Source organism: Centruroides vittatus, unplaced genomic scaffold (genome assembly GCF_030686945.1).
Source record: "Centruroides vittatus isolate TY-2023 unplaced genomic scaffold, ASM3068694v2 contig_7, whole genome shotgun sequence".
Lineage (NCBI taxonomy): Eukaryota > Metazoa > Arthropoda > Arachnida > Scorpiones > Buthidae > Centruroides > Centruroides vittatus.
Window position 1 is genome coordinate 3,367,480 of NW_027122442.1, and position 26,684 is coordinate 3,394,163.

A 26,684-nucleotide genomic window follows, 5' to 3' on the forward strand; every position below is an offset into this window, starting at 1 on the left:
TCCACTTTTTCAATTTTATATTTGCAAACTAATATTAGACTCGAACAAAAAAGAGTATGCGATCAGTGCTAAATCAAAATTAACAATACGCGTGGTGCGACCTGTCGTCCCTCGAAAAGTGAGAGGAGTGCAGCATATGCCGTCCACACATGCATTTCGAACCTAGCGCGATCTCCTTTGTGTTCGACGAAAAAACCGCCCTGAGAGCGATCGTCGCGACATCGTCCACACTAGTGTAGTCAGCCGACCGCCCATTTTATTACGCCTATTATATATACAGTACGCACACTAATAATGTTGATGTCAACAAAATCTCATAAAAGAGTTTAAAAAAATTTGCGTGCGGAATTTTTCAACGGGCCGGATAAAATTAGCAAAAGGGCCGGATCCGGCCCGCGGGCCGGCTTTTGCCCACCCCTGGTATAGACCATTTGGTTGATCCAATGTATACCAAATTTCTCTGGAACCTATGGTCCCTTATTGGGACACTATATACTCCTGGTGCCCTCAAACTATCAGGTGTGTCTTTAGCATTCCTCAATAGGGAGTAAATTGTTTGTGCCCTCTTGTAAGCTATTTTTGTGCCCTTCTTTTGTGCTATATTATTGAGGTCCCAATCAAGTATATCTGGTCTGTGGAGGTATGTCGCCCACTCTGAGGTCTATAGTTCTGAGCTAAATTCCTATTATGTTTCTATTGTACCTGTGACCTGTCACAATGTCTTCTAGGTGTTCAAGTTCCTTGAGTGTGTCCTCCCATCTAGAGTTGTGTGTGAAAGCACATTTTGTTAATGCCTTGAATGCTGCCACATTATAGGAATAAGGATCCTCAAACCCTGCCGGTATGTATAAAGGACGGAAGCTGGGTTTGTAGTATACTTCAGTCTCCATTTTGCCTTCCTTAATTAAGCCGTATGGTGATGCCCAGAAAATTTACACTGGCTGTAGACATCTGATCTATTTTTAGGGTGAGTCCGTACGAATTGTTATTCACGCTGTCTAGAAAATTGTTAATCCTCGGCTCGCTTTTCCAAAAGACTATCACATCATCTGTATATCTCCAATATAAAATGATTTCATATGTAAAACTGTTGATGACCTCCCTCTCTAACTGCCACAGTACTAATTCACATAAATCGCCTGAGAAGGGATTCCCCATGGGTGCCCCTCTTTTTTGCAAGTATGTTGTGTTGTTGAACTTAAATATTGAATTGTAGCACATGAGGTGCATAAGCTCAAGGACTTGTTTGCATTGCACCGATAAGTTATACTTGTCCAGTAAGATGTCTCTAAGGGTGCAAAAGCAGGGCTGCAGTTTAATGGAAGGATATAGTGCTTCAAAATCAAACACCGTGACGTGAGTGTTCTCTGTTATTTGTGTCTTCACTACTGTGTCTATTAGCTCTTTGGAGTCTCTCACCGATAAGGGATAATCTTTCAGATGTTCTGCTACTATTTGGTGTACCTTATTTTCCAGAATCTTAGTGGAAGATCTGGCTTTATCTAGGATTGGTCTGAGGGAAGGTGTAGGTTTGTGTGTTTTCGCAAAAGCAAAGAGCCTAGGTGTGTCCAGATATGCTACCACTGTCTTGTTTAGTCCCTGCTTTCTGGCAAGAGGCATGCGCTTGTGAAATGTACAACCCAGGCCTGAAGTTTATAAACATAGCTATCCTCCTTCACATTCGGTGTCTACTATGTACTGTCTCATCATCGTCTTGTATGTTGCCTCCTTGAGAACTAGTGTTCTGCTTTTATCTGCTCTCAGTAAAACAACATGCTCCTTGGCTAACCACTTCCTGGTCCTTCTAACTTGCCTCCATATGTTCGTTCCTTGATTTTTGTGGTTGATAGAGCATATTCTTGTGGCCACTCTCCATCTGTAGTATCCCTTATGGACTTCATCCAAGCCGCAGACCAATCTTTCAATATCTGGCATCACTGTCTCAAGTGGGGTCTCGTTGAGTGCAGAGTATACATCAGACCGTGCGATACCGCTTCAATTAGCAAATCCAGGGGTTTGTTCATTTACTATATTCGAACTGTACCGGAAATCCAAAGGCTTAGAGGTGATAATTATTCAATTGCATCATTGTTATTTGGAATATTAACAAAATCATCCAATACATTGGCTAATGACATTCAACACGTTTATTCTTCCAATTTATTGCAAACTGTCCTAAATCATTTGCATCATTATAAATTAATACTAATTCTTTCAATGGAAACAAGGAGATGAATAACTAAAAAGAATAAGAATATTTTTCAATATTCTTTTCTTAAGAACTTTTTATTTTGACTTAAGATAAGTCAAAATAAAAAGTTTGTCAAAATCAGTGGATGAGTTAGAAGCTGAATTGGAGTTATGACTAAGGGAATTATACTGTACCGTACATTGTATATGATGAAAAGATTTACTATAATAAATTTGCTAACATTAATAATTCAAAATGTTTTGGAAAGTGTTATGTAATTTTCCTATAAGACAGTACAACCCAGAAATGATAAATTGTCGAGAATGATGTCATGGTATTTTATATTTTTATCATAAATGGGTTGTAAAACAAATAAGGTGAAAGTCTTTAATGGAAATTGTCAAATATAATTAAATAATAATATTCTTTATTTGGAATTGTGTATTGAAATGAAACTTAACTAGAATATACATATCCAGTATTTATAAATTAAATTAGCTCAATTTGTGGGCACTATTAAAAGTCATTAAACATTGCTTGTTATATGAAACAATGAAAAAATGTATATTACTAGTCAGTGCAACAAAAGATTACACTTGGTTCCAACTGTACCTATTTTAGGAGAGATAGGGTGATGGAATTTGATAATTCTATGGTAATTTTGCTACATGAAAGTACTTAAACTGAGTCTTTTGTAGCCAATACAAAAGTGAACTTTTTGCAGTCTAGGGAGAACTAGAGGGGTGATATATAAATTTAACAGTCAATCATAACGTTTTTTACTTCAACAGAGACTTTTCTGAAGTCTTAGGATTTTCTCCAAAATAATGTGTGCTTCCTTAAAAAAAAAAGCCTTTAAATAGCCAGGTACATGAAATACTGTGCAATGTGCATAGATTTATGGATGAAGAAAAAAGAGAAAAACTACATAAAGGAATTAAACAATGTTGCAAAATGAATCTGGTGACAACAGAAGTGTCAAAAAGAACTGTTCATTCAATTTAAAAAAAAAAAAGAGAACCCAGGAAAAGTTAGAAACTGCCAGAAAAAAAGATCACATGTATTATATCTCTGGTAACAGGTTTGGACAACTTCAGTTTATCTCTTGTTCACAAGATGGTTCACAAAATGTATGCACAAAAGGTTTTTCCAACTGTGCACAGCATTTTTCAAGCACTTCCAGAAAAATAAATTTTTACAGTCAAAGTTCCCTTTGACAGGTCTTGCAGAAGCTAGGTTTTAGGTGGGATAAGCTAAACAACAAAAAACTTTTGTATGAAACTGCATATTGTTTCCATGCAAAGAAATTGCACTTGTTTGATAAAAATGATCACAGAATCAGAAAATCCTTATCCTGTAGTCTGGCTTGATGAAACATGGATTTTGAAGACCAGGGGCCGTATTCTGGCCATCATCTCTCAAGACGAGAGACAGTGTCTACGTCACAAGCCAGTTGCTGGTTGGCTAATCATTTGTTTACATCTCGAAAGACCATCGTGTCTCTCCAAACGCAACTCAGGACAACTTTTTCTCTTGAAGATTCTCTTGTCTCTCAGAGACAAGCAGATAGTTCTCTTTCAACCCATCTTTCATCTTTTGCCTCAATTTCGTTATATCCGATATGGACGACTGGACGCTACTTGCCTTCTACAACCATATTAGGAACATTCTCTATCTCAGAAAAGAATATTTTGAGATAGATAATGCTTATGATACTTTTAAGCAGTTACTCGGAAACACCACTAACTCAGTCTTTTTTTAATGATCCTGCTTCAATTTCTTAACTATTGAATATGCTGTGAACCTTATCCGTCTTTCTAAGTATTTTTCGAAATATTGTTGTTCTAATTTCTCCCTAAGTACATACACTTTTCTAACTTAGGTTAATAAAGGTTTTATTTGCGAAGAGCCAATGTTACCCAAGATATTTTGACATTACGATATTTAAAAACATTACGAAAACAAAAAACATATAACATATCTTAATCAAAATTATGTGCTTTATTTAAAAGCATGCTTTCTTATCACATGATCTATAATTTTGTACTCTACATTTTTGGAAATTTTACAACTTTATTGATTAAAATTCTATACTGTGTTGTGCGTGCAGATAACCCGAACATGTATAATCAACCTAATAGAATCATGATGTCAACAACAAAAACAAGATCGTTATGAATGACCAGAATCGCCTATGTCTCTGAAAGACAAATTTTGTCTCTTGATTTGATGTCATTTGTCTCTGAAAGAAGAGATGAGAGATAAGTGACCAGAATACTGTTCCAATACAGTCAAAATCATGGATGGACACAACTGTTGAAAGCCCTTCAGGTATTGGTCCAAAGGAAAAAGATTGCCATTCCTATGTGCATGGAAGATGGACTTATAGAAGCCAAATTGATTTCCACCTCCAAAACAAAATCCAAGGATTATCACGAGGGAATAAACTCCCAAAATTTTCAACATTTGTTTGTAGAGTAGCTTCTTAAAACTCAAACATGCCTAAAAATTCAATTATTGTTATGGACAACTTATCACTCCATTCAAATCAACAAGGCACCCACCAGCAAGAACAGGAAATTGGAAATCATCAAGTGGCTTTGAAATGGAAATCAGAGATTATGATGTAAAATGCAACAATGGATTTCTGACACTTGCACTCCTGAAAAAAGTGAAGTCAATGAATGGCAAAAAGAAATTCATTATTGATGACTAGCTAATCAGTGGAAGCACATAGTGATAAGGACCTCCATATCATTGTGAAGTCCATGCTATTGAGCTTATTTAGACAAATGTGAAAGGCTCTATTGGTAGCAATAATACAATTCTTACAGAACAAAGTGTCAAAACTTTATGGCAACAAGCTATTTTGCAAGTCATGCTACAAAACTGGAGCAATTGTCTGAAACACAATGAAATATGAAAAATTTTAGGCTTAGTAAACACTAGTGTTGTGTTGTGTTCCAAAGACACTTGGCAAGTTTTCCATCAAATATCTTTATTCAGTTTAGTCGATACGGTACGTTGTCTTGTACACGTTTCGGGCTTTGCCCCTCTTCAGTCAACTGTTGGTTACACTATGAAAAATTTTGAAAAACAGACGGCATTGTGGATCAGATATTGGAAGATCACTGGAAAGGAGAATACTCATCAACTCTTATGAAGATCCTGCTAATGACAGTTTAAACTGGGATGAATATTACCCCTGCGTACTATTTACGTTCACCGCTCTTTAAATTTAAAACAATTAATGCAATATTAAGTTATTTGTGGGTGTGGGATTCCCTCATAGCAAAATTTCCATGCTTGCGAGATGTTGATTGCATCCTTGTAGTTGATGCACGTGTTGTGCAAACCCGCTTTATATATCTCTAGGGTCTCCAGCGTTCTGAGTTGGTCCGTGTGTTGTGACATTCTGATTATACGGGCGTTTTTGAGGTCGGCAGTGATTCCCTGCTGTGTGGCATACGTTGCCAGTGTGGTAGATAGTTTATTATTGGCAATGTCGTACCTGTGCTCTCGGAGTCGCTGATGGAGGGAGCGTTTGGTCGAACCCACGTAGACCAGACTTCTATTAAATCTGTCATCCCACAGGGGAACCTCATATACGCCCGGTGCGTGTTTCATGTCCAAATTGTCCTTCCCATTTCGAAGTAAGCTGTAAACTGATCGCGGTCTCCTGTAAGTTATTTTATTTCGGGTGCTGGATGCGATTTCTCTGTATATCGCATCTAAATGGTGGTTGTACTCAACTATTTTTCTTGCACTAATATCTGCGGATCTTACCCCGGCTTGTAGGTTGTTACGAGTATTTCCCCGTGCGTACTTGCGTGCCATGTTGTACACTATTTTTCTATCATAACCGTGTTGAGATGCCACTTCCTGGATACGGCCTAGCTCGGCCACTGTGTCTTCATACTTCGAGTTGTGCGTGAATGCGCGCTTAATTAGTGCCCTAAAAGCCGCTATCTTATACGAATATGGATCCTCCGAGGAAGCTGGGATGAACAGAGGTACATGGCATTGTTTGTAAAATACTTTATGAGTGATTTTATTATCTCTTATTTGAATGTCCAAGTCGAGGAAATGTGCGGAGGTGTTGCTTTTTTGTTCCAATTTAACGCTTAGCCCATACCCGTTGGTGTTCATTGCATTGATAAACTCATTTATGTCTGGTTCTGCCTTCCATATGATAAGGATGTCATCTACATACCTCCTGTAGAGGAGGATGTTGGTAAGGAATGACGGGATTATTTGTTGTTCAAGTCTCCTGATCACTAGCTCGCATAAGTCACCCGATAGTGGGCTACCCATGGGGACACCTCGTTTTTGTACGTATGTTTTGTTATTAAACCGGAAAAAGGATGAGTAACAGAGGATATGCGCCAATTCTAGTATCTGTTTGCGGTGTGTATAGGCGTGTGGTCGGGCGAGTAATATATCCCTGAGCTCGCAAAAGCACGGCTGTATTTTAATGGATGGGAACAGTGATACAAAATCAAGAACGGTGATACACGTTGATTCTGTAGTGGTAAGAACCCTCAATGACTCCACCAGTTCGATCGGATTCCTGATAGCCCAAGGGTACGCCCTCATTTGGTCACACACAAGTTTGTGTATGGCCGATTCTAAAGCCCTGGTGGGGGATCTGGCCTTGTCTAGGACTGGTCTGAGAGAGGGTAGGTCCTTATGAGTTTTGGCAAAGGCGAACAGCCTTGGAACGTCAGGGGACGCCACAACCGCCCTACGCAAGCCCCACTCTCCAGCTAACTTGGTTTGTGTGAAACGTTTCACCCTTGCCTGTAACCTTTGGAGGTATCCATCTTCCGCGTTTTCACAGTCAGTGTCATTGATGTATCTTTGCATCATAGCCTCGTATGTGCATCTCTTCATTAGTACCAGGGACTTGCTTTTGTCAGCTCTGAGGATAACATTGTTTTGTTGCCTTAACCATTTCCTGGATGCATGTATAAGGCTCCAGAACCCGTCATCTTGCCTCCTCTTGTTGTTTTCGCTTATCTTGCTCACCACTTTCCACCTGTAAAATTCCTTTTGGGCCTCCGGAAGCCCGGTAATCAGGTGTTCCACGTCAGGCATAACTTTTTCTGGTTGTATGATATGATCCCCAGGTGCATACAGCGGTCCGTGTTTTAGTGCACGAGTAAGGTACGTAGGGGGGGAAATATTGTCCCAGCAGACCAGCGAGGGATTCTGTGACGTCTTCTTAGGCTTCTGTTTACCAATAATCCACCTCAATTTCTTTCGATATCGTTCATAAAGGCTTCTTTGTAGAATTTCTTGATACAGCGCTACCTTCCTGTTTAGCTCGATTAACATTGCAGGATTTTGTCTATGCATAATATTCTCTAGGTTAATCAGAGTTTTGAGTTTGGAGAAAACTCTGATTAACCTAGAGAATATTATGCATACACAAAATCCTGCAATGTTAATCGAGCTAAACAGGAAGGTAGCGCTGTATCAAGAAATTCTACAAAGAAGCCTTTATGAACGATATCGAAAGAAATTGAGGTGGATTATTGGTAAACAGAAGCCTAAGAAGACGTCACAGAATCCCTCGCTGGTCTGCTGGGACAATATTTCCCCCCCTACGTACCTTACTCGTGCACTAAAACACGGACCGCTGTATGCACCTGGGGATCATATCATACAACCAGAAAAAGTTATGCCTGACGTGGAACACCTGATTACCGGGCTTCCGGAGGCCCAAAAGGAATTTTACAGGTGGAAAGTGGTGAGCAAGATAAGCGAAAACAACAAGAGGAGGCAAGATGACGGGTTCTGGAGCCTTATACATGCATCCAGGAAATGGTTAAGGCAACAAAACAATGTTATCCTCAGAGCTGACAAAAGCAAGTCCCTGGTACTAATGAAGAGATGCACATACGAGGCTATGATGCAAAGATACATCAATGACACTGACTGTGAAAACGCGGAAGATGGATACCTCCAAAGGTTACAGGCAAGGGTGAAACGTTTCACACAAACCAAGTTAGCTGGAGAGTGGGGCTTGCGTAGGGCGGTTGTGGCGTCCCCTGACGTTCCAAGGCTGTTCGCCTTTGCCAAAACTCATAAGGACCTACCCTCTCTCAGACCAGTCCTAGACAAGGCCAGATCCCCCACCAGGGCTTTAGAATCGGCCATACACAAACTTGTGTGTGACCAAATGAGGGCGTACCCTTGGGCTATCAGGAATCCGATCGAACTGGTGGAGTCATTGAGGGTTCTTACCACTACAGAATCAACGTGTATCACCGTTCTTGATTTTGTATCACTGTTCCCATCCATTAAAATACAGCCGTGCTTTTGCGAGCTCAGGGATATATTACTCGCCCGACCACACGCCTATACACACCGCAAACAGATACTAGAATTGGCGCATATCCTCTGTTACTCATCCTTTTTCCGGTTTAATAACAAAACATACGTACAAAAACGAGGTGTCCCCATGGGTAGCCCACTATCGGGTGACTTATGCGAGCTAGTGATCAGGAGACTTGAACAACAAATAATCCCGTCATTCCTTACCAACATCCTCCTCTACAGGAGGTATGTAGATGACATCCTTATCATATGGAAGGCAGAACCAGACATAAATGAGTTTATCAATGCAATGAACACCAACGGGTATGGGCTAAGCGTTAAATTGGAACAAAAAAGCAACACCTCCGCACATTTCCTCGACTTGGACATTCAAATAAGAGATAATAAAATCACTCATAAAGTATTTTACAAACAATGCCATGTACCTCTGTTCATCCCAGCTTCCTCGGAGGATCCATATTCGTATAAGATAGCGGCTTTTAGGGCACTAATTAAGCGCGCATTCACGCACAACTCGAAGTATGAAGACACAGTGGCCGAGCTAGGCCGTATCCAGGAAGTGGCATCTCAACACGGTTATGATAGAAAAATAGTGTACAACATGGCACGCAAGTACGCACGGGGAAATACTCGTAACAACCTACAAGCCGGGGTAAGATCCGCAGATATTAGTGCAAGAAAAATAGTTGAGTACAACCACCATTTAGATGCGATATACAGAGAAATCGCATCCAGCACCCGAAATAAAATAACTTACAGGAGACCGCGATCAGTTTACAGCTTACTTCGAAATGGGAAGGACAATTTGGACATGAAACACGCACCGGGCGTATATGAGGTTCCCCTGTGGGATGACAGATTTAATAGAAGTCTGGTCTACGTGGGTTCGACCAAACGCTCCCTCCATCAGCGACTCCGAGAGCACAGGTACGACATTGCCAATAATAAACTATCTACCACACTGGCAACGTATGCCACACAGCAGGGAATCACTGCCGACCTCAAAAACGCCCGTATAATCAGAATGTCACAACACACGGACCAACTCAGAACGCTGGAGACCCTAGAGATATATAAAGCGGGTTTGCACAACACGTGCATCAACTACAAGGATGCAATCAACATCTCGCAAGCATGGAAATTTTGCTATGAGGGAATCCCACACCCACAAATAACTTAATATTGCATTAATTGTTTTAAATTTAAAGAGCGGTGAACGTAAATAGTACGCAGGCGTAGATAATAGATAATAGCTCGTGCATAATGTTCCATTTTTATCTTCCAATTTCTTTGATTTCAAAAATTGGAATAGAACTCGCTTTGGTTTCTTGGTTCCATTCACGGGCATTTGAAACTACCTTTGTGCTGTGCCTGATGAAGACCCCGAAGGGGTTGAAAACGTTAGCAGTTGTATATAAAAACACTGGATTGTCAAGGTTTTTCGTGTAAGAAAGAATTAAGTTTCATCCAGTCTACAGGAAGAAGTATAGTTGTTAAAGAGAACCTTTTATTGGAGGCTATGTCTCTATAAAAAATGCAAATTGGTCATAATTGGTCAAACTGTCTTTAATGAAGAGGTCAAAATTGTCAACTTTGTAAAGACTAGGATATTTACTTCTATCTAATGAAATGGTTAGTGAGCATGTTATGCTGTTGTTGTACACAGAAGTCTACTGACTCTCGTAAGGTAAAAAGTATTGATACATATAATGGAACTGCATGATAAACTTAAGTTTGTCTTTTTGAAGCATCCTTTTGAGTTGGGCAATTGTCTTCTGCACTTAATTTGGATCCAAAGGATTGCATATTTGGCAGATATTTTTTCTCTCCTTAATGAATTAAATTTAGGCTTTCAGAGGAGTTCTTTCCACAGTATTCAAAGCACCTGACAAAATTAAAGCTATGATAAAGCTTACTCAACATTTTCTCCAACCTGTTAACCGGAGTAATACTTTTCGATATTTGCCAATGCTTTCGATGCCTCTCCTGGGCTCTTCCTCAGGCATTCGATAAACATCATAGTGAGTTGGTTGTTGACCTTCACACTTCCCCATCCGACGGTGTTCGATTACATAATACTCCAAAGCGCATTCGTCACCAAGCCTAATAAGCCCATCTACAGCGTGGTAACCCCCAATGGATGACAGCACCCAAATCACATTCATTTCATGCACCTTGAGCCCATAGCAGGAGGGAAATATCGAAAAGTATTATTCTGGTTAATAGGTTGGAGAAAACGTTGAGTATATCATCCCGGTATATTAGAAGTGGAGAATATTTATATGATAAAGTTTTTTTTGAAAGTACAATATGTAAGATTGTATGATAAAGAAGTTGAATTTCTGGGCAAGCTATGCAGAGCGAGTGAAGTTTGAGCACTTCCCAACATTGCACAGCTCTCTGTCCAGCAGACACAGCTACTGGCTCAAATGTGAAGACTGATATAATAAAACACTTGAGAATGCTTGCCCAGCAATTGCATGAACGTTTCTCCAAATTATCTTGTGATCCACACTCATGGATACAGAATCCATTTCATTATGATACACCTGTTCCAGGACTGTCAGTTATCCAGCAGAAACTTGACATTTCATCAGACTAATCTAAAAAGTCATTTTATCAAGACAAGTAGGTTAAAATTTTCTGAGTTGTTGAAAGAATATCATGAATTGGCTAGGCTTGCTGTGAAAGTTTTGATGCCTTTTATTACTTCCTATCTTTGCAAGTCAGGTTTTTCTGCATTGACAGCTCATAAGATCAAATACAGATATAAGCTTAAAGTTGAGCCTGATTTATGAATAAAATTATCTCAAACCAAATCTAATATCAAAAAATATTCACCACATCAAGCACATTGTTCCCACTGAATGCACTATAAACATAGGCCAACATGTAACAACCATGACCATTTTACAAATGTAAGTGTTGTAGTTGATTTCAATCAAATATGGCTGACAGTAATTTACCTATTAAAAATATACTGAATAATACAAAAAAACAATTTGTCTTCACAATCACCAGTGACAAACCAAACACAATCTTCACTTATAGAGATGATCTTTTATTTGAGATTATGCCTCTATAAAAAAATGTGTATTGCTTAATAAATATATTTGTAAGGTGACCAACATTTTTATAATGAAAAGGAGGACACAAATAATTGAAGGAAAAAATATTGTAAATAAAAGAAACATTTTATTCATTGCAACAATAATACACTATAATAATCTCTACTGCATGCGCATGTGCCGTGTTATGTTTCGGTAAGAAGTAAACAAAGCTACTTGCATGCAGCACACTCTCTCAAGGTCTCCTGTGCAGAGCACGTGTTTCATAATCGCATCTTACTGCACTGTACTGAGCCTTGATGAACTGTCATGTCAAATACAAACACATCACATCACATTACATGCAATGGATCAGCTTGGCATCAATCAAATATGGAGATTTACAAATTAATCTTCAAATATCAAAAAGGAGGACATGTAGGAGGACACTTTTCGAGGGAGGACAGAACTTACAAAAGGAGGACTGTCCTCCCTAAAGAAGGATGGTTGGTCACCTTAATATTTGCAAAGGCAAATTTTTTTGTATTCTTCAATATTTTTGTATTAAATGTTGCATTTGATTATGTTCATGACAATAAATTATGGAAATTTTATTTTCTTAAGACATTTCTACAAGCATTTGTCATTGCTCTTCAGTGATAATCTGAAATGCCCATGTACTCAAATTCGGCTTGCGAAGTTTTCTTACATTCAAATTCAGACACAAGTTCATATTTTTCCTTCAGCATAAGCATTGTTAGCTTTCAGACACTCATTTCTAACAGAAATGTGAAACACGTGCTGGAAATAACGTTTGACATGAGAAAATGCAAAATCGAATTCTGCTGTGACGTTGATATAGATTGTATATTTTAATATATAATTGTACTAACTGCAGTACATGAACATAATATGGTTTTTACATTTAAATAGCCAAAGATTTAATCTTTTAAAATCTTTGGCTATTTTACTTTTTATTTCTCTCTCATAGTATAGTTAACCTTAATCCACAGAGGCTACTGAAGCATAAATCCTCCTCATTGATGCAAAAAATTTATTTGTTGAGACTTCAAAATATTTTTAAAAGCATTTACAATGTCAAATGGTTTATTGGATCATCTGCAATACAATTGTCTTGCTTACGTTAATTAAAGGTACTTATAATTATTCAAACACTTTTAATTATCGAGTTAGACTCCCTTTTGGCCTTTTGAATGCACTGACCTTAATTTAAAAACTTATTTAATTAATGATTATTATTTTAAATGTTTCAAAACTAAATTTTCTCTCTTAATTTTCAATAATAAGTATAGACAGTTTAATCTTCTCAAGTATTTTTTAAGATGTCGTTCTCAAGTTGGACCTCAACTGAAGAGTTATACAGATTACAATATTAGAATGAAGATAATAGTTCTATATCATTGATTGTTAGAGAAATGTTGAAAGTAGATTATATTCTCATTCACTAAAATTGATTTTGTTTTTCATCAAAGATAGTTTCTAAACAAAGTACATAAACTAGTTTATCTCTTAATAAAATAGTATGTATTTATTAAATAATTGCAAACAGTTGCTAGACAGTTGACTGTTATCCCCATACACAATTTACTATACATATGTGTATATATGTGAATCAAATAAATTAACCCAGTCCTTATTTTCCTTATATTGAATATACAAAATTTGATTTAACATTATTGCTAAAATAATAATAAATATTCAAACTAAAATCACTATCATAATTTAAATAATTATTTTTAAAATTAAAAAAAAAAAAAAAAAAGCCAGAAATGCTGCTTTTCTGATGATACGAAAGTCATTCTCTCGCAGATGCTTAGTTTGAAAGGTTAATGTTACCTTAGGTAGCCAAGATGGCGGCTTCGTCTCTAATTTCAGCAAGGAAACAATAGAATGCACATTCTAACCTAACCTAACCTATCTTAATAAATTACCCCTATTCTAATAATTTGGTTGCTAATAATTATGCTAATTTATTAGGTTAGAACGTGCATTCCATTGTTTCCTTGTTGGAATTAGAGACAAGCCGCCATCTTGGCTACCTAGGTACACATTAACCATTTGGAATGTTAAATATTGAACAATGCATTATGCATTTTAAGAATTCATTGAATCCAGTTACATCTTCCTCTACAAACTGTATATAAGGAAGGCTTTAATGCCTTTAAATCCCCCAAACTTGTATTAAGCAGAATTTCTAAGTACTACTTTGGTATTTTTATCTAAACTGTCATTAGAGAAAGACTTTCCTAGAAAAATCATTTCAAATCATGATATATTTTTAATACAAAAAATTAAGTATTAATATAATCTGATTTTTGAATCAATATATCAAAATTTAAACCATTTATAACATTTTGCTAGACTTTTTATAATCACACATTACTCACTATGTCTATATATATACCAGTATATGCATACATAATATAGCAGATTAACATTGCATTAATTTTATACCTTCACATACAGTATTATATTTAATATATATTTAAATTACAATTATGGATTTATGGCATAAAGTATATAAACTTAAATAGCCTATATTTTATTATTGTGGACGTATATATATGTTTCTAGATAAAAACGCGAAATAAGAATTAGGAGTTTAACGTTGTATTAATTTTATACTTTTATATATATTAACATAATGATAATCTGCTAATTATTATTTCACGTTTTTATCTAGAAACATGTATACATCCTACATAATAAAACGTAGGCTATATAAGTTAATAAATTATATGCGATAAGTGCGTAATTGTAATTTAAACACTTTTATATCGTACCGATAAAGACTATATCGGTATATAACAGCGAGGATTTGTTGTATTTTCGTCTTTGGCAGAATATGCAATTCATCTTCCATGAGAAAATAGGTCACCGTATCGATAAAATTTAATCGATTTTTCTTTATTTTTAAATTAAAATTCCATTCTTTTTCACTTAAAATACTGAAATCAACAGTTGTATTTTATTGTTTCCGCAGCATCGCTTTCCTTTTTTTTTTTTTTTCGTTTTGAACAGGGAAAGCTCATTAGAACGACGTTCGGCGATTGATAACTTGGAATCAATAATGCTGTGGCAGTGTGACGTTACGGACTTTTTCCCTCCTTCCAGGTTTCGACCATCTCATTTTTATAACGCGCGCCGATGGAAATGCGCAGAACGCCGCGAAATCCGAATTCTCTCGTAAATCGGAACGATCAACGAAACAAATTGTAATAATTGTGAATTGCGCTAACGACAAGTAGACATAAGAAAAAAAAATAGATAAATAAACAAAATTTTCATCGGAGACGAAGAAACAGGCGATAAATATGACACGAGAACGTGAGGCTAAAGGAGCCTGCCATCGAAAAACCGTAGTCAGGATAGTTGTATTATCCGTCGCTAGATGTCGCTAAGATAACCAAATTAAAATTCTTGACATTTTTGAAATAAAATGCTCGGAAGGAATAAAAGACGGGATAAAAGACGGACTTACTTTGTATATATACGAAAGATGGAACGCGACGGTCGTAGTTGAGAGCACGTGGCGAGTCAGCCGTCACTTTCTCTAGACGATAACATCTCGGGAGCGAAAAGTAAAGCGTGAAGAAAACGGCGGATCGGCAGGGCGCGTGCACTTAAGAGGACGGCGCATTTTCGACAGGATCGACGAAAAGCGTCCCGCCACTCGGCCCGTAGATGGTCATCCTCCCCGGAATGCCGTCAAGTACCCATACATACTTCTCGTGCCTTTCGACCCTTCGCTTCATACGTTGGTCCGTCGCGGGTCTCGGATCCCTCCGGACGATCCTTCCTCTCGCCTTCCCCTCCGATTCCTTCCTCTCTCGCTTTACTCGATCGCAATTCCGTTTTTTAGGCGATCTCGTCCGCGCGCGTATATAAACGCTTAATAACTTTCGACGAATCGAAAAATTTACAAACTTTTCTTTCCTTACCTGGACGCGAGATGGCGGTAACCTCGCTCGATACTAGGTCTTGGTTTCGAAGACACCTGGTGGATTTTTACTTCTTTTTCTTTTATTTTCCTCTCTAGCGGGGAGCGAGCTGTGGATTTTTCTCCGAGCACCGGAGAAAACTTACCTGCTATCACTACGAAATTAAAGTCTGCTTTTTATTAATAAACTTTCTACTTGTTTCATTTGTTCAAAAAATTGGACCGTCCATAAATTACGTCCACATTTTTCTTGAGATTTTTACTCCTCCTCTCCCATTGTCTCAGTTTGTCCAAGTTTCCGTAACCTCCTCACCTCTTCGGACGCTGTGCCGTCTTTACGGCAGGGCCTACGGGGCCCTGGCCCAGGGCCCCTAGGTCGTAGGGGGCCCCCTAATCCGAAAGTAATAAAGTCACAAATAAAAAATAGGTTAATTGAAGTTTGATTAAAAAGTTTGATTAAAATTAAAAACTCAATGATTAATATATTAACTTAATTTTTAAAATAATTATTCTTGAGTAAGAAAACTAAAAAAATTTTTGATACTTTTTATTCACCACACCTCGGCCGAAAATAGTACTTTCTTCCTGCTGCGCGGAAAGAAAATTCCACTTCCGGGCCGAGGGAGGTGAAAAATCGTATATACTCCACGGGAGGAAACAAATAATGCATCCCTAGATCTGTAATATATTATTGTTTCTGTTTTCTTAACGGGGCCCCATCTTGGTTCTGGCCCAGGGCCCCTTACGTTCTAAAGACGGCACTGTTCGGACGTCCAACAAAACTCAATCCCCTAAAATCTTTACCCGTTTATGAGTAATAAAATGTATAAACTATAAAATTTAATGAAATAAAACGGACGTCCATTAAAGTTCAATTATTATACCATGCTTTTTAAACCAGGCCATTGTAAAAAGTTACATAAGTCTATTCTTTAAGCATACATTTTTTATTACTCAGATACCGAAAACGATATTATTTATTTAAAAATAGGAAAATAATTTTATCAAAATCAATTTTCTGCTATAAAAAAATACTTTTTAATGTATACAAAATAAAATTGTTACAGAAAAAATAGGATTAAAACAAATCAGAGTAAAACTTATTTTTAATTTTCGCTTGTTACCTCAATTTATTTTATTTTTCTCACAGAGGAACGATCGTATTTAATTGAATAGATGTTGCTTTACATTGGTGTACATAGCATTGCCACATTTATACAATTGGATTAAACGACACTTAAAAATGATTAATGTTACGCTTTGTTGTGTTTTGTTTGTTTTTCGCACTTATTTTCCGTTAAAGATACCTGTATAATAAAGTAGGTTTTCCGAATGCGCGTGTTAAAAAACTGATAAATTAGTTAGTTTATGTGATTTTACTTATGTACTGTACATCCGTTTGCCAAATTAAAATTAAGTATTTATGACAGCATAATTATTACAGAAAATGCTTTTAGCCCTAAGCATAATTAAATTAATTAAAATATCTATAACCGTGAGGCAGATAAGTCCTACTATTATCTGCCTTACGGTTATAGATATTTTAATTAATTTATTTATGAGAAGTTAATTTCACAGAAAAGTTTTTACTTTCCCTGATCTGTTATATATAACAGGGGTGGCCAACAAGTCGATCGCGATCGACCGGTCGATCGCGATGCCAATTTTGGTCGATCGCTCGCGATGTCTTTGACTTAATGTGTTACACTTGTAACTGAACGCAACGCGTGAACGTAACGCGCAAAAGCAACAATATGCATGCAGTTATGACTGGACTCGTAGAAAACACAGCCATTTAGCTTGAACATTTGATACTGTCATGCGGTAGCTTCTTTTCTTTAGTATTAACAATATTATTATTATTAATTAATCAATATTATTTATCCACGGTGACAATGTTGAGTTTCAATTTTTCATTTGTTTAAAATGTCAGTACCTGTTCTTTATGTTTTAAATTAAATTATGGCTTTTCTTACCTATCTATTTACATGATAAGTGAGCGTTTTCGGCAACAGACCTCTATGAAATACGTCAATTGAGAAAAATATCCCAGTATCACCAAATGTAGCAAATATATTTATTCCTGTTTCGGAACTACATACCTGTGTGAATTGGCATTTTCATACTTAAAGTTAACGAAGACTAAACATTCTGTCCTGACTGATTCCCATACTGAAGAATCATTATCATCATCTTTGTCAGGATATACACCTAATTATGATTCCTTGGTAAGAGACATGCAAACTCAGTCCTCCCGTTAATGTAACGTAATAAAATAAATTCTAAATCTGTCTTCATCAGTAGCTAATTTGAGTTAATAAATATTGTTAATAATTACTCATGTTGTTTTAATTCCCCTGGACGTGAGTTTTTTGGCCCATTAAATAATTACGTTGTTTTTTACGTAGGTAGATATGAGATGTACAGGGTGTTTCAGTACAAAGAGCACTCCCACGAGCTATTGATAGATTAGCAAAAAATAAGTCTAAAAATCTTATATCAGTCTGGAAATTTATTTTCTTTATGAGCCTATATCTTGAAAACTTAATAAGTGATTTAAAAAATAGAAAATAGTTTTGAACATATATTTTCCTTATCTACCCATAGCTCGCGGGAGTGCACCTCGTACTGAAGCACGATGTATAAACATAGTATGTATTTCACACCCTCCCCTCGCCACTTAGACTATGCCTACGACAACAAGTCGATCGCGACACATTTTTAAAATAAAAAGTAGATCTTATGTACACAAAAGTTGGCCACCCCTGATATATAACATAGGGAGAGTATAGCGATCGGTCAAAATGACCCCCAAGATTTTTACATTTTTCGACTCAGGGCCTTAAAACGTAGAGAAATGCAAAAAATGTTTGTATGTATGGATGTTAATTTGTGTGTCTTTAAAGCTTAATAACTTCCGTATATTTTGTCAAAAATGTCTGAAATTTTGCAGGGAGGTTTGTGTATTGAGGATTGACGCTATTAAATTTTGGTGATTAAAGGTCGACGGAGTGGGAAGATAAAGGTGGATCGTGTGTCATATCTCAAAAAGGATCGCACTTAATTAATGATGATTTTATTCCTTATTAGTATTTACAACTTTTTTTATAAAACCCATTCCTACCCTCAAAATTAAGCTTTTGTCATTTTGTAATAATTAAAACTTTAAAAAGTTTTTTAATAAAATATCTTAACAGATGGCACTACACGCAGTTTTAAGTGTTGCCGGAGAATTAAGCAACTCGTTCTGGATTTTATTATATATACAGTAGAGCGTCGATAAGTGGAACGTCGGTAAGTGGAATGGCCGGAAAGTGGAACGATTTTCAGTCGGACTGTGTCGCACTGAATCGAATGTTTTTGATACTAAATTTACTTCTAAAGTATAATTTTCATGTTTTTTATATTCTTTAATATATTTATTTTGTTTGTACAAAATGAAGAAATAATTTTTAACGATACGATAGCCTCGATGATTATTATAAAAATTTTCGTTAGGCTTAAAATCGACGAAAATTCAACACGAAGCGACACGCAACGGAGAAAAATTCAACAGGAAGCGATACGCAACGGAGAAAAATTTGAACATCGGACAGGTTAATGTATTTTTTCGTACAAAGTCGGAAACTGGAACAAATCATTAACTGGAAGGACCCCAGTCTCCAATTGGTTCCACTTTTCGACGCTCTACTGTATTGTGTGTGTGTGTGTGTGTGTGTGTCATTGGTATTCCCTTGTATCCGCTCCTGCGTACAGACTACTCTCTTCTACTGGTCTACTATTAATACTTGAAAAGTGATCCGTGTTGGATAAGTTTTGATGCCTCGCATGTGATCGTTGCTAACATTAACGTCCGAAAGACTTCATATAAAACTTGTTTAAATAAAAAAAAAATATCTTGTAAAAATGCTAGAATAATTCCTTTTATGTGATAATAAAGTGTTTAAATTTTGGCAACAGAATGTATAAACTACGTGGAAAGTATATGTTCTCGTAAACATTGCATTTATAGAAAAACTATTGAGCTGCAATTTGAAAAACTGTAGACCTATAAATTTCCACTGTCGTCCCCTATCTATCTGTCCTTCCTTAGTCTCAAGAAAGGAGTTAGATATATGAAAGTCGGGACTCAACGTGGAAAGCTTAGGGCTGGAGACCCAGATTAACTGTATACGAACTTCCGGTTTAGAACATAAGCATGTTACCTTCGATTCAAAATTTTGGAACTAAGTTAGATATAAGATCGACACGACTTTATTGCTAAAAGTATGATGTGCAGGGGCAAGACCATCACTAAAAGAATTGAGAACATTGTGACGAAAAGTTGCAGCCCGGCATTATGACTATGTCACAATAAATAATCGCTCATTAGAATTAGTTTGGTTTATTTGATTACAGCAACGGGACACGTGAGTGATCTGCTAAGGATGATGCATCCCGGAAGTTTCTTTCAAATCGACTACTGATTGGAAATATATCAAGGCTTTTACTATTATTATTGTAATAAAAGGAGATTTAGAATTTCTTATACGATAGCTTCCTAATCAAAGTAACACTAATTAAATTTTCATAATCCGATAGGCATGGAGCAATGTCGTTTTTTCTAACACTTCTTACAGAGTGTTTCGATTATATCAACTAAATTCATGCCATTTTCTGAAATAAAATGAAACGGTACGACAAAATTGTTGCATTTTTTCTACAGTAAACAATTATTATTATTATTTTTTAATAATTTAAACGATACTTAATTGTAAAACGTAGGAGAAACAATTTTCGCAATTGTTGAGCGGGTCTTTGTTGAAGTGATTTCAAGGCGATTTGTGCAATTCGTTAGAAAATGCTTAAGATTTTCATTGTTTTTACGATTATTTTCGTATTACTTCCAAGTGAAAGTAATACAAAAGGAATATTTTGGACTGGACGTGACAACATTCACCCAGCGGACCAGTCAAAAGATGGAAAAATTCCGATTCGATCCGAGCAACTGAAAGAAAACGGAAACGCCAATGAAATGAATCAAGTTTTCTCACCAAATCGAATTCTAAAGTCCGAACTAGATAAGAAAAATTCAGACATTTTAATTCCCTTAAGAAATAATGAATTCTTTCCTCAATTGTATGCCCCACGTGAGAACAAATGGCATATGCTTAAGAAAGACAATTCTGTAAGAAAAGATAGAAAGAAAATCAGAAATCAAAAGCACGTCATTAGGGATTATAGTGCAGAAAACAACACTAGTACCACAATAAACAGTAACATTAATTCGAAAAGTAGTATACCGGAAGAATATTCACTACCGAATGTCTGGGACATTACTAAACTTAATATATTATTGTACATTTTGGTAAGTCAGGTAGTAATTTTAACAACATGCGCCATCTTCTACATCACAAGAAAGTTGATTAGACTCTGCAAACAGCGAGTAGAGAAATGGATGAGCGATGTTGTAATGGTACACATTAACCGAGAAATGGTGAACAGATTAGAATTTACAACTGGAACTGACACAGAACAACCTTTTCTGATGATAGAACCGAAACTTCCTATTTCCGATAACGAGAAGTTTCATAAATACACGCAAACAGAATATATTTGGAACTGTTTTACCGACACGAGTCTTCTTCATTTGAATGAAGAAGAGGAAGGGTTGGAATGTGAAATGCAGCCACTGCTACCAATTTCGAAGTAAAAATTGAAATTGGCTTGAAATAAAACAAGAACAAAAATAAAAAAAAAGTCCGATCAAACCCTGACTATGACAAGAATCTGGACAAGTCAAAAGAAAATGTGAATTTTTTACATCAATTCGAGTAATTCTTGACGAAAAAATGTCATTGCTGAAAGAGCTTTATGACGTTTTCATCAAAATGGACAGAGAAGGCATTTTCCAGGAGCATCCTTTGAGTAACCGAAATTTTGACAACGAAATAGACAAAATTTCAAATACCTCTGGACCTGAAACACTTCGCAGTGTTCCTTCTCAGAAGTGTTTATTTGAAGAGGATGACCAAACAAGTGATCTATTGACAGAATCATCGTCAGAAAAATGGGAGTTATCTCCAAGCTATCTCCAGTAATGCAGGAAGATTTTTTTTCTGTTGAATTATAAATAATTCATTTGTTTTGCTTACTCCTGTATTATTTTTCTTTTAAAAATTATTACCAGAAGTTCGTATGAATTTCTGCTTCATTTTGTTTTTCGTTAATTGTATACGCAAAATTAACATATTAGTAATTTTATGTACTAAATAAATATGCTTATTAAAGGAATTATTTACTGAAAAGGGATTTCGAGCCGATAATTGAGCCGTTTATTTCGAAAGTAGCCTAAATCTTTAAATCGAGATATTTAAGAGTTTGCGTTTTAATTAATTTAAAAATGTTAATAACTGATAGCATGGTACTATAATGTTTCTATGTTTCTAAAAGCGTTTAATTTATTTAACCAATCAGTATAATAAACATTATTTTAAAAAATAACATGTTTTTATTGGCCATAAATAGACTTAATCCACTTTCAAAATCATGAAATACGCTTTTTCAAAAATTAAAAAAATTAAGTCTCTTGAAAAAGATATAATATCCTTAAAATAATTAAAACAATAAAGTATATTACGATGTATATTGCGAAGTATATTACAACTAAATCGAAAATATTCAATTTTTATTCACTTTTAAGGAATATTACAGCGATATTATATATCGTAACTTATAAATTATTCATCTTTACTTTGCCTGTGTGGGAGGGATTTAAAGTAATCACAGCGTGCAGATGGTATATAGTGTAATAAGTCCATCTTATCTTTGTATTTGGATGTTGAAATTGGTCTTACATTTTTGTACAGTGGTGTCAATTCAATATTATTAAAGTTTCTTGGTCTCCCACCAACGCAGTAGAAAAACCAGAGATTTAAATTCTGTATCCTCATTAATGGATGTTTCATAGAACGTTTTATACGGTTTAGTTCTCAAAAAACGCATCCAACATATTTTTAACCAGCTTACCATTTTTCCATTTGTATTCTTTAACCACAAACAAATTATTTTTTCTTAATGCCATTTCTACAACTCCGAAATCTCTATCATTCGATAGAAATGAATGCCCTGATAACAGAAACTTATGATCAGTATCTATGTTTGGCAGATTGAACAACTTTTAAATCATATTTTGTGCAGTCTGATAACCTTGTATTGTGTAAATTTCCTATTTAAATGTCGCCATACCGCTGGTTCGATAAAAAGAAGGATCTGTTGTAAAAGGGGCTGAAGTAATTCTACCAAAAGTAGTTGTTGTCCTCCGGGAGAGAAGATAGTCAATGACTACTAATTAATATCGGTTTACTATTAATATTTGAAAAATAATCCGTGATAGACAGGTTGTGATGCACGTGGGGGACCCGGAATCGAATCCGGACGTGTCGAAAAATCCTCAGGAATTTTTCGGGGGGTGGTCCGTCCAGATATGTCGGTCCCCGTCCCTCACCACCCAGCCGCCCCATTGTGGGCCTGGCCGAACCCATAATGGGCTTGCTATAAAAGGCCCTCTTAGTGCCCACTGGGCGGAAAGAGTTACAAAACAATAAAAAAAAATCATATCCAAGTTATTATGTGCCTGTAAATATGTCGAATATGTTGTCTAAATAGTTGGAATTTCTTCTTTTTCTTTTAACAGTCTATGTTTGAAATCCAAGAACTAAATTTACTGATTTTTAATCCCAATCTCTAACGTGCTCCTAACTTTTTTTGGCTCAACTTTAATCTCTTTCTATCTCATTAAATGAATAAACACAATATAAATTGTGAATAACATATATCATAGCTCTTCTCACTGCAAACTACAATAATTTATCTAATATTAATAAAGAAAAAATATGGGCTTAACCTTGATAAACTCCAAAGCAACCCTAAATCTCTTTTTTTGTCACTTTAAATGTATCCTATCTTAACACACGGTTTAACATTTCTATACATTTCCATAATTAAATGTATTATGTTACCGGCAAAACCCGATTTTACGCCAAACTAGTTTGGCGTAAGCGTGTCAGGCCAAACTAGTTTAGAATTATTATTCAAGTACACTGTATATTAATGGTTAAAATAAAATTAAAAGGCTATTAATTAGATAAACAATATTTATTCATCTAATTGATTTTTTACTGTTGATACTGTTTCTTTTATATACCATATACTTTTATATACTTTTGTTTGCTTTTATTCAAGAACTACCGTGAATCAATAACTAGTGACGTTAAACACTGGGCGGAGGCCGTCGGGAGCACGAACAGTGGGAAGCTCTGCCATTGGGGTTACCTAGGTACACTTTAACCCATCCATTAATATATTTAACCATTAACATACTTGAATAATAATTCTAAACTAATTTGGCCTGACACGCTTACGCCAAACTAGTTTGGCGTAAAATCGGGTTTTGCCGGTAACATATTTACTTCTCATTATTCCCTTTTCTTCCTGATTCAGAGAGTTCTCGGGAATCCCAAAGACATTCCATATTAATAATGTATATACAAGCTTAATTATAAATTTTTTGACTACGTTTTCTTGCCCTTAACGAAAACTTCCAAACATATTTAAAAATGAACACAAATTGTAAGCAAAAAACAAACAGTCTAATCAATTTAAAGTCTAAAATCGTGAAAGTGACAGTTAATAGAAATATAAATATTAACGAATTTACGAATAAATAATATTCAAAACCGAGTTAAAATAGTATTTATAAGCAGTCCTTTAAAAAAGACAAAAGCAATATCTGAGTTAGAAACGAGAAAATTTCATATATTAAAAGAATTTCGAATGTTTACAGCTGACTCTCCCTATGTTTCATCCAAACTTACGACTATACGCGATCGAAGCGCTCGAAGTGGCAGAAATATTTATTAAACCATTATAGTATGCATTAGAGCAAGGGCCAGTACAGTATACAGTACAGTACATCTATCAACTCTGGTATAACGTAGCCACGCCGAAAGCTATCGATTGTGGTTTTTTGCCGACAGAGGGCGAAAAAGAAACGCGCCTTCTGTCGGAGAAATCATCGATTCGAAGGGTGAAGCGGTTTACGTCGGAAGGAGAGTGCCGGAAGCAAGCGTCGTTGATCGTAAGGATCCGCAGCAACAGCGACAACAGCAGCATCGGGCCGCGTCATGTCGCCCACCGTGGCCGACGGCGGCGCCAACCAAAGGCCCCCGCCTAAGGTGAGTGGCCCGCTTTCGGGCGACGAAAAAGAATGGGGGGAATTGATTCGGTCCGGCCGAAAGACCAAGGCGTCGGCCGGAAGAGTGTCCTCGCTCCAGTTCTCGCGATGCACGAGAGAAGAAATCCTTCCGGAGAGAAAAAGTTTCTCGCGGGAAACTCGTGGATGGGCGTCGACGGTGACATCCTCCGATCGTCGGCGGGGGGGACGTCGACCCCGATGGCGGAGGACGAAAGCGGGTGGCAGTCGGCCGACCGGGAGAGACGCCCGCGTCCGGGACCTTCGACCGTCCGCGACGGGCGGACGAACTTCTTTTTGTAACTCGACGGTGCTGCTGGAAATATTCTTTCGTCGTCATTCGAGACGCTCGACCGTCGCAACATCGTCTGTACCCTTTGCCGGACACGAAAGAATTTTTCTGTCGCGCGGACATTCCGTCATCGATCGTGACGGATCGATTGTCGGACGCGTCGGCCCAGCGAGACAGACCGGCGCCTAAAGATCAGCGTGCGAGGACAAATCAGCCAAACGACCAAAGCGGAGACGACTCCGTCCACTGATTACGTAGGGGCGATGACGTTTAGGTCTGGCTGCGACGAGGACGGAATGTCATTTTCTTCGGAGTCGATTCGATCGACGTTCGAGTTTCCACTGATTAATTAATAATAATTGTTAATTGCGATTAATCAAACGATGGTTCTTCGTAAAGTTATATCGGCGTATGTCATTTATCGTTCTCGTGCAGAGGCGTGGTCGTTGGCGCATCCGAGTTTTCGGCGTAAATATTCGATCGTTAAAACGAAATCGTGATTCTGGCTTTATCTAAAATTACTTCAGGAAATCAAAGTTCCGAATCGGACGGAAACTCTGGTTTTCCCGTCGGACGTACTTCTGACGGATATTTCTCGTCTTTCCGACACTCGTCGGCGCCGTCGAGTTGTTTAATGAGAAGTTCTCTTTTTTCCGATTCTCGCGGGAAGTAACAGAAGAGCGATTCTAAACTTTGTTTCTCGTAACTTAACGAAATTGGCAGAGAATGATACGGTCGTTTCGACAGGGGAAAAGACACTTAATAAAATAAAATACTTATCAAACGTTCGGTAGTAATTTAGTTAATACATGAAGTGTTTTTTAAAGAGTGATAAGTTATTTGGTAGATATTTCCAAAACAATTTTTTGGGTTCAACTCAAAACTTATCGCGGTTATCGTTGTTTTTGTCTGACGGTCGTTCACTTCGCCTTAGTTTATGATAAATTTCAACAGAAGATATTTAGGAAATAACTTAGTCAATGCCATAATTGATATTAACTGATTTGTGTTGTAAAATATGATTAAGAGATGCCAATAAGTGAATTACACCAATACAGTTGATATGAACCTAATATCAAACGTGGGTAAAAGACGTTAAAATTAGTAAGCTTTTAGTTTACGTGTTCCAGAGAATTTATTAATTTTGTGTCGAATTTAGATTTAATCGGCTATTAGTTCCTTTGTGTGCCGGCCACGACGGTATCTGGCATTTTTATAATTTGAAATGTGACGATGCAGTGTAACTAGAGTGAAAGTTGCCGACTAGACATTGACGAAAAATTTTCTGGGTGTAAAAAATGAAAACTTGCACTACTCTATCCCTTTGGTTTTGGCAAAATTTCAAAAAATATTGTTTTTGTTTTTGTCCAGACTTTGCATTTTATGCACGTATGTTCTTAACTTACTCTTGATTGTCATTCACAGTATAATGAATTTCCAATGCTATTTCTTTCTCAGAAGGATTTATCCAGAAGAATTAATTGTTATATTTTCTTTTCTTTTATTAGAAGATTTGCAAAAGGACTTTACATCTTTGTCTGAGACTTATCAGGAATTTTTACTTGAAAAATTTATTTTAAGAAGGGGGAAAACAGGCAGAATGACAATTTTGTTTCTAA

The 26,684-nt window shown here is 36.6% G+C and overlaps 5 protein-coding genes across 10 annotated transcripts in view; 2 read left to right on the forward strand and 3 right to left on the reverse strand.

Moving 5' to 3' along the window:
- LOC136980485 (uro-adherence factor A-like) overlaps positions 1-15,580 on the reverse strand; it is a 147,246-nt gene extending 131,666 nt beyond the window's left edge. For 4 of the 5 annotated variants that reach the window (XM_067276604.1, XM_067276607.1, XM_067276606.1 and 1 more), the window contains exon 1: positions 15,083-15,559. The gene's annotated coding sequence lies outside the window, so the exon portion shown is untranslated. Of the gene's footprint in view, positions 1-15,082 lie in introns of all 5 variants that reach the window. The other variant, XM_067276605.1, reaches the window with a different exon arrangement.
- Positions 901-1,620, reverse strand: LOC136980410 (uncharacterized). The gene has a single exon (XM_067276516.1). It carries the CDS (start codon positions 1,618-1,620, stop codon positions 901-903), a length of 720 nt encoding a protein of 239 aa, XP_067132617.1.
- Positions 5,450-7,549, reverse strand: LOC136980411 (uncharacterized). Its single transcript, XM_067276517.1, has one exon. The coding sequence runs from the start codon at positions 7,547-7,549 to the stop codon at positions 5,450-5,452; it is 2,100 nt and encodes a 699-aa protein (XP_067132618.1).
- On the forward strand, positions 7,614-9,713 carry LOC136980412 (uncharacterized). Its single transcript, XM_067276518.1, has one exon. It carries the CDS (start codon positions 7,614-7,616, stop codon positions 9,711-9,713), a length of 2,100 nt encoding a protein of 699 aa, XP_067132619.1.
- An 8,947-nt stretch (positions 15,581-24,527) lies between the features above and the next one.
- The window catches only part of LOC136980484 (coronin-2B-like), a 56,763-nt gene continuing 54,606 nt past the window's right edge, over positions 24,528-26,684 (forward strand). Inside the window, exon 1 of one of the 2 annotated variants that reach the window (XM_067276603.1) lies at positions 24,528-24,756. In XM_067276603.1, coding sequence (XP_067132704.1) covers positions 24,706-24,756 — 51 coding nt within the window. In that variant the 5' untranslated portion in view covers positions 24,528-24,705. The remainder of the gene's footprint in view (positions 24,757-26,684) is intronic. The other variant, XM_067276602.1, reaches the window with a different exon arrangement.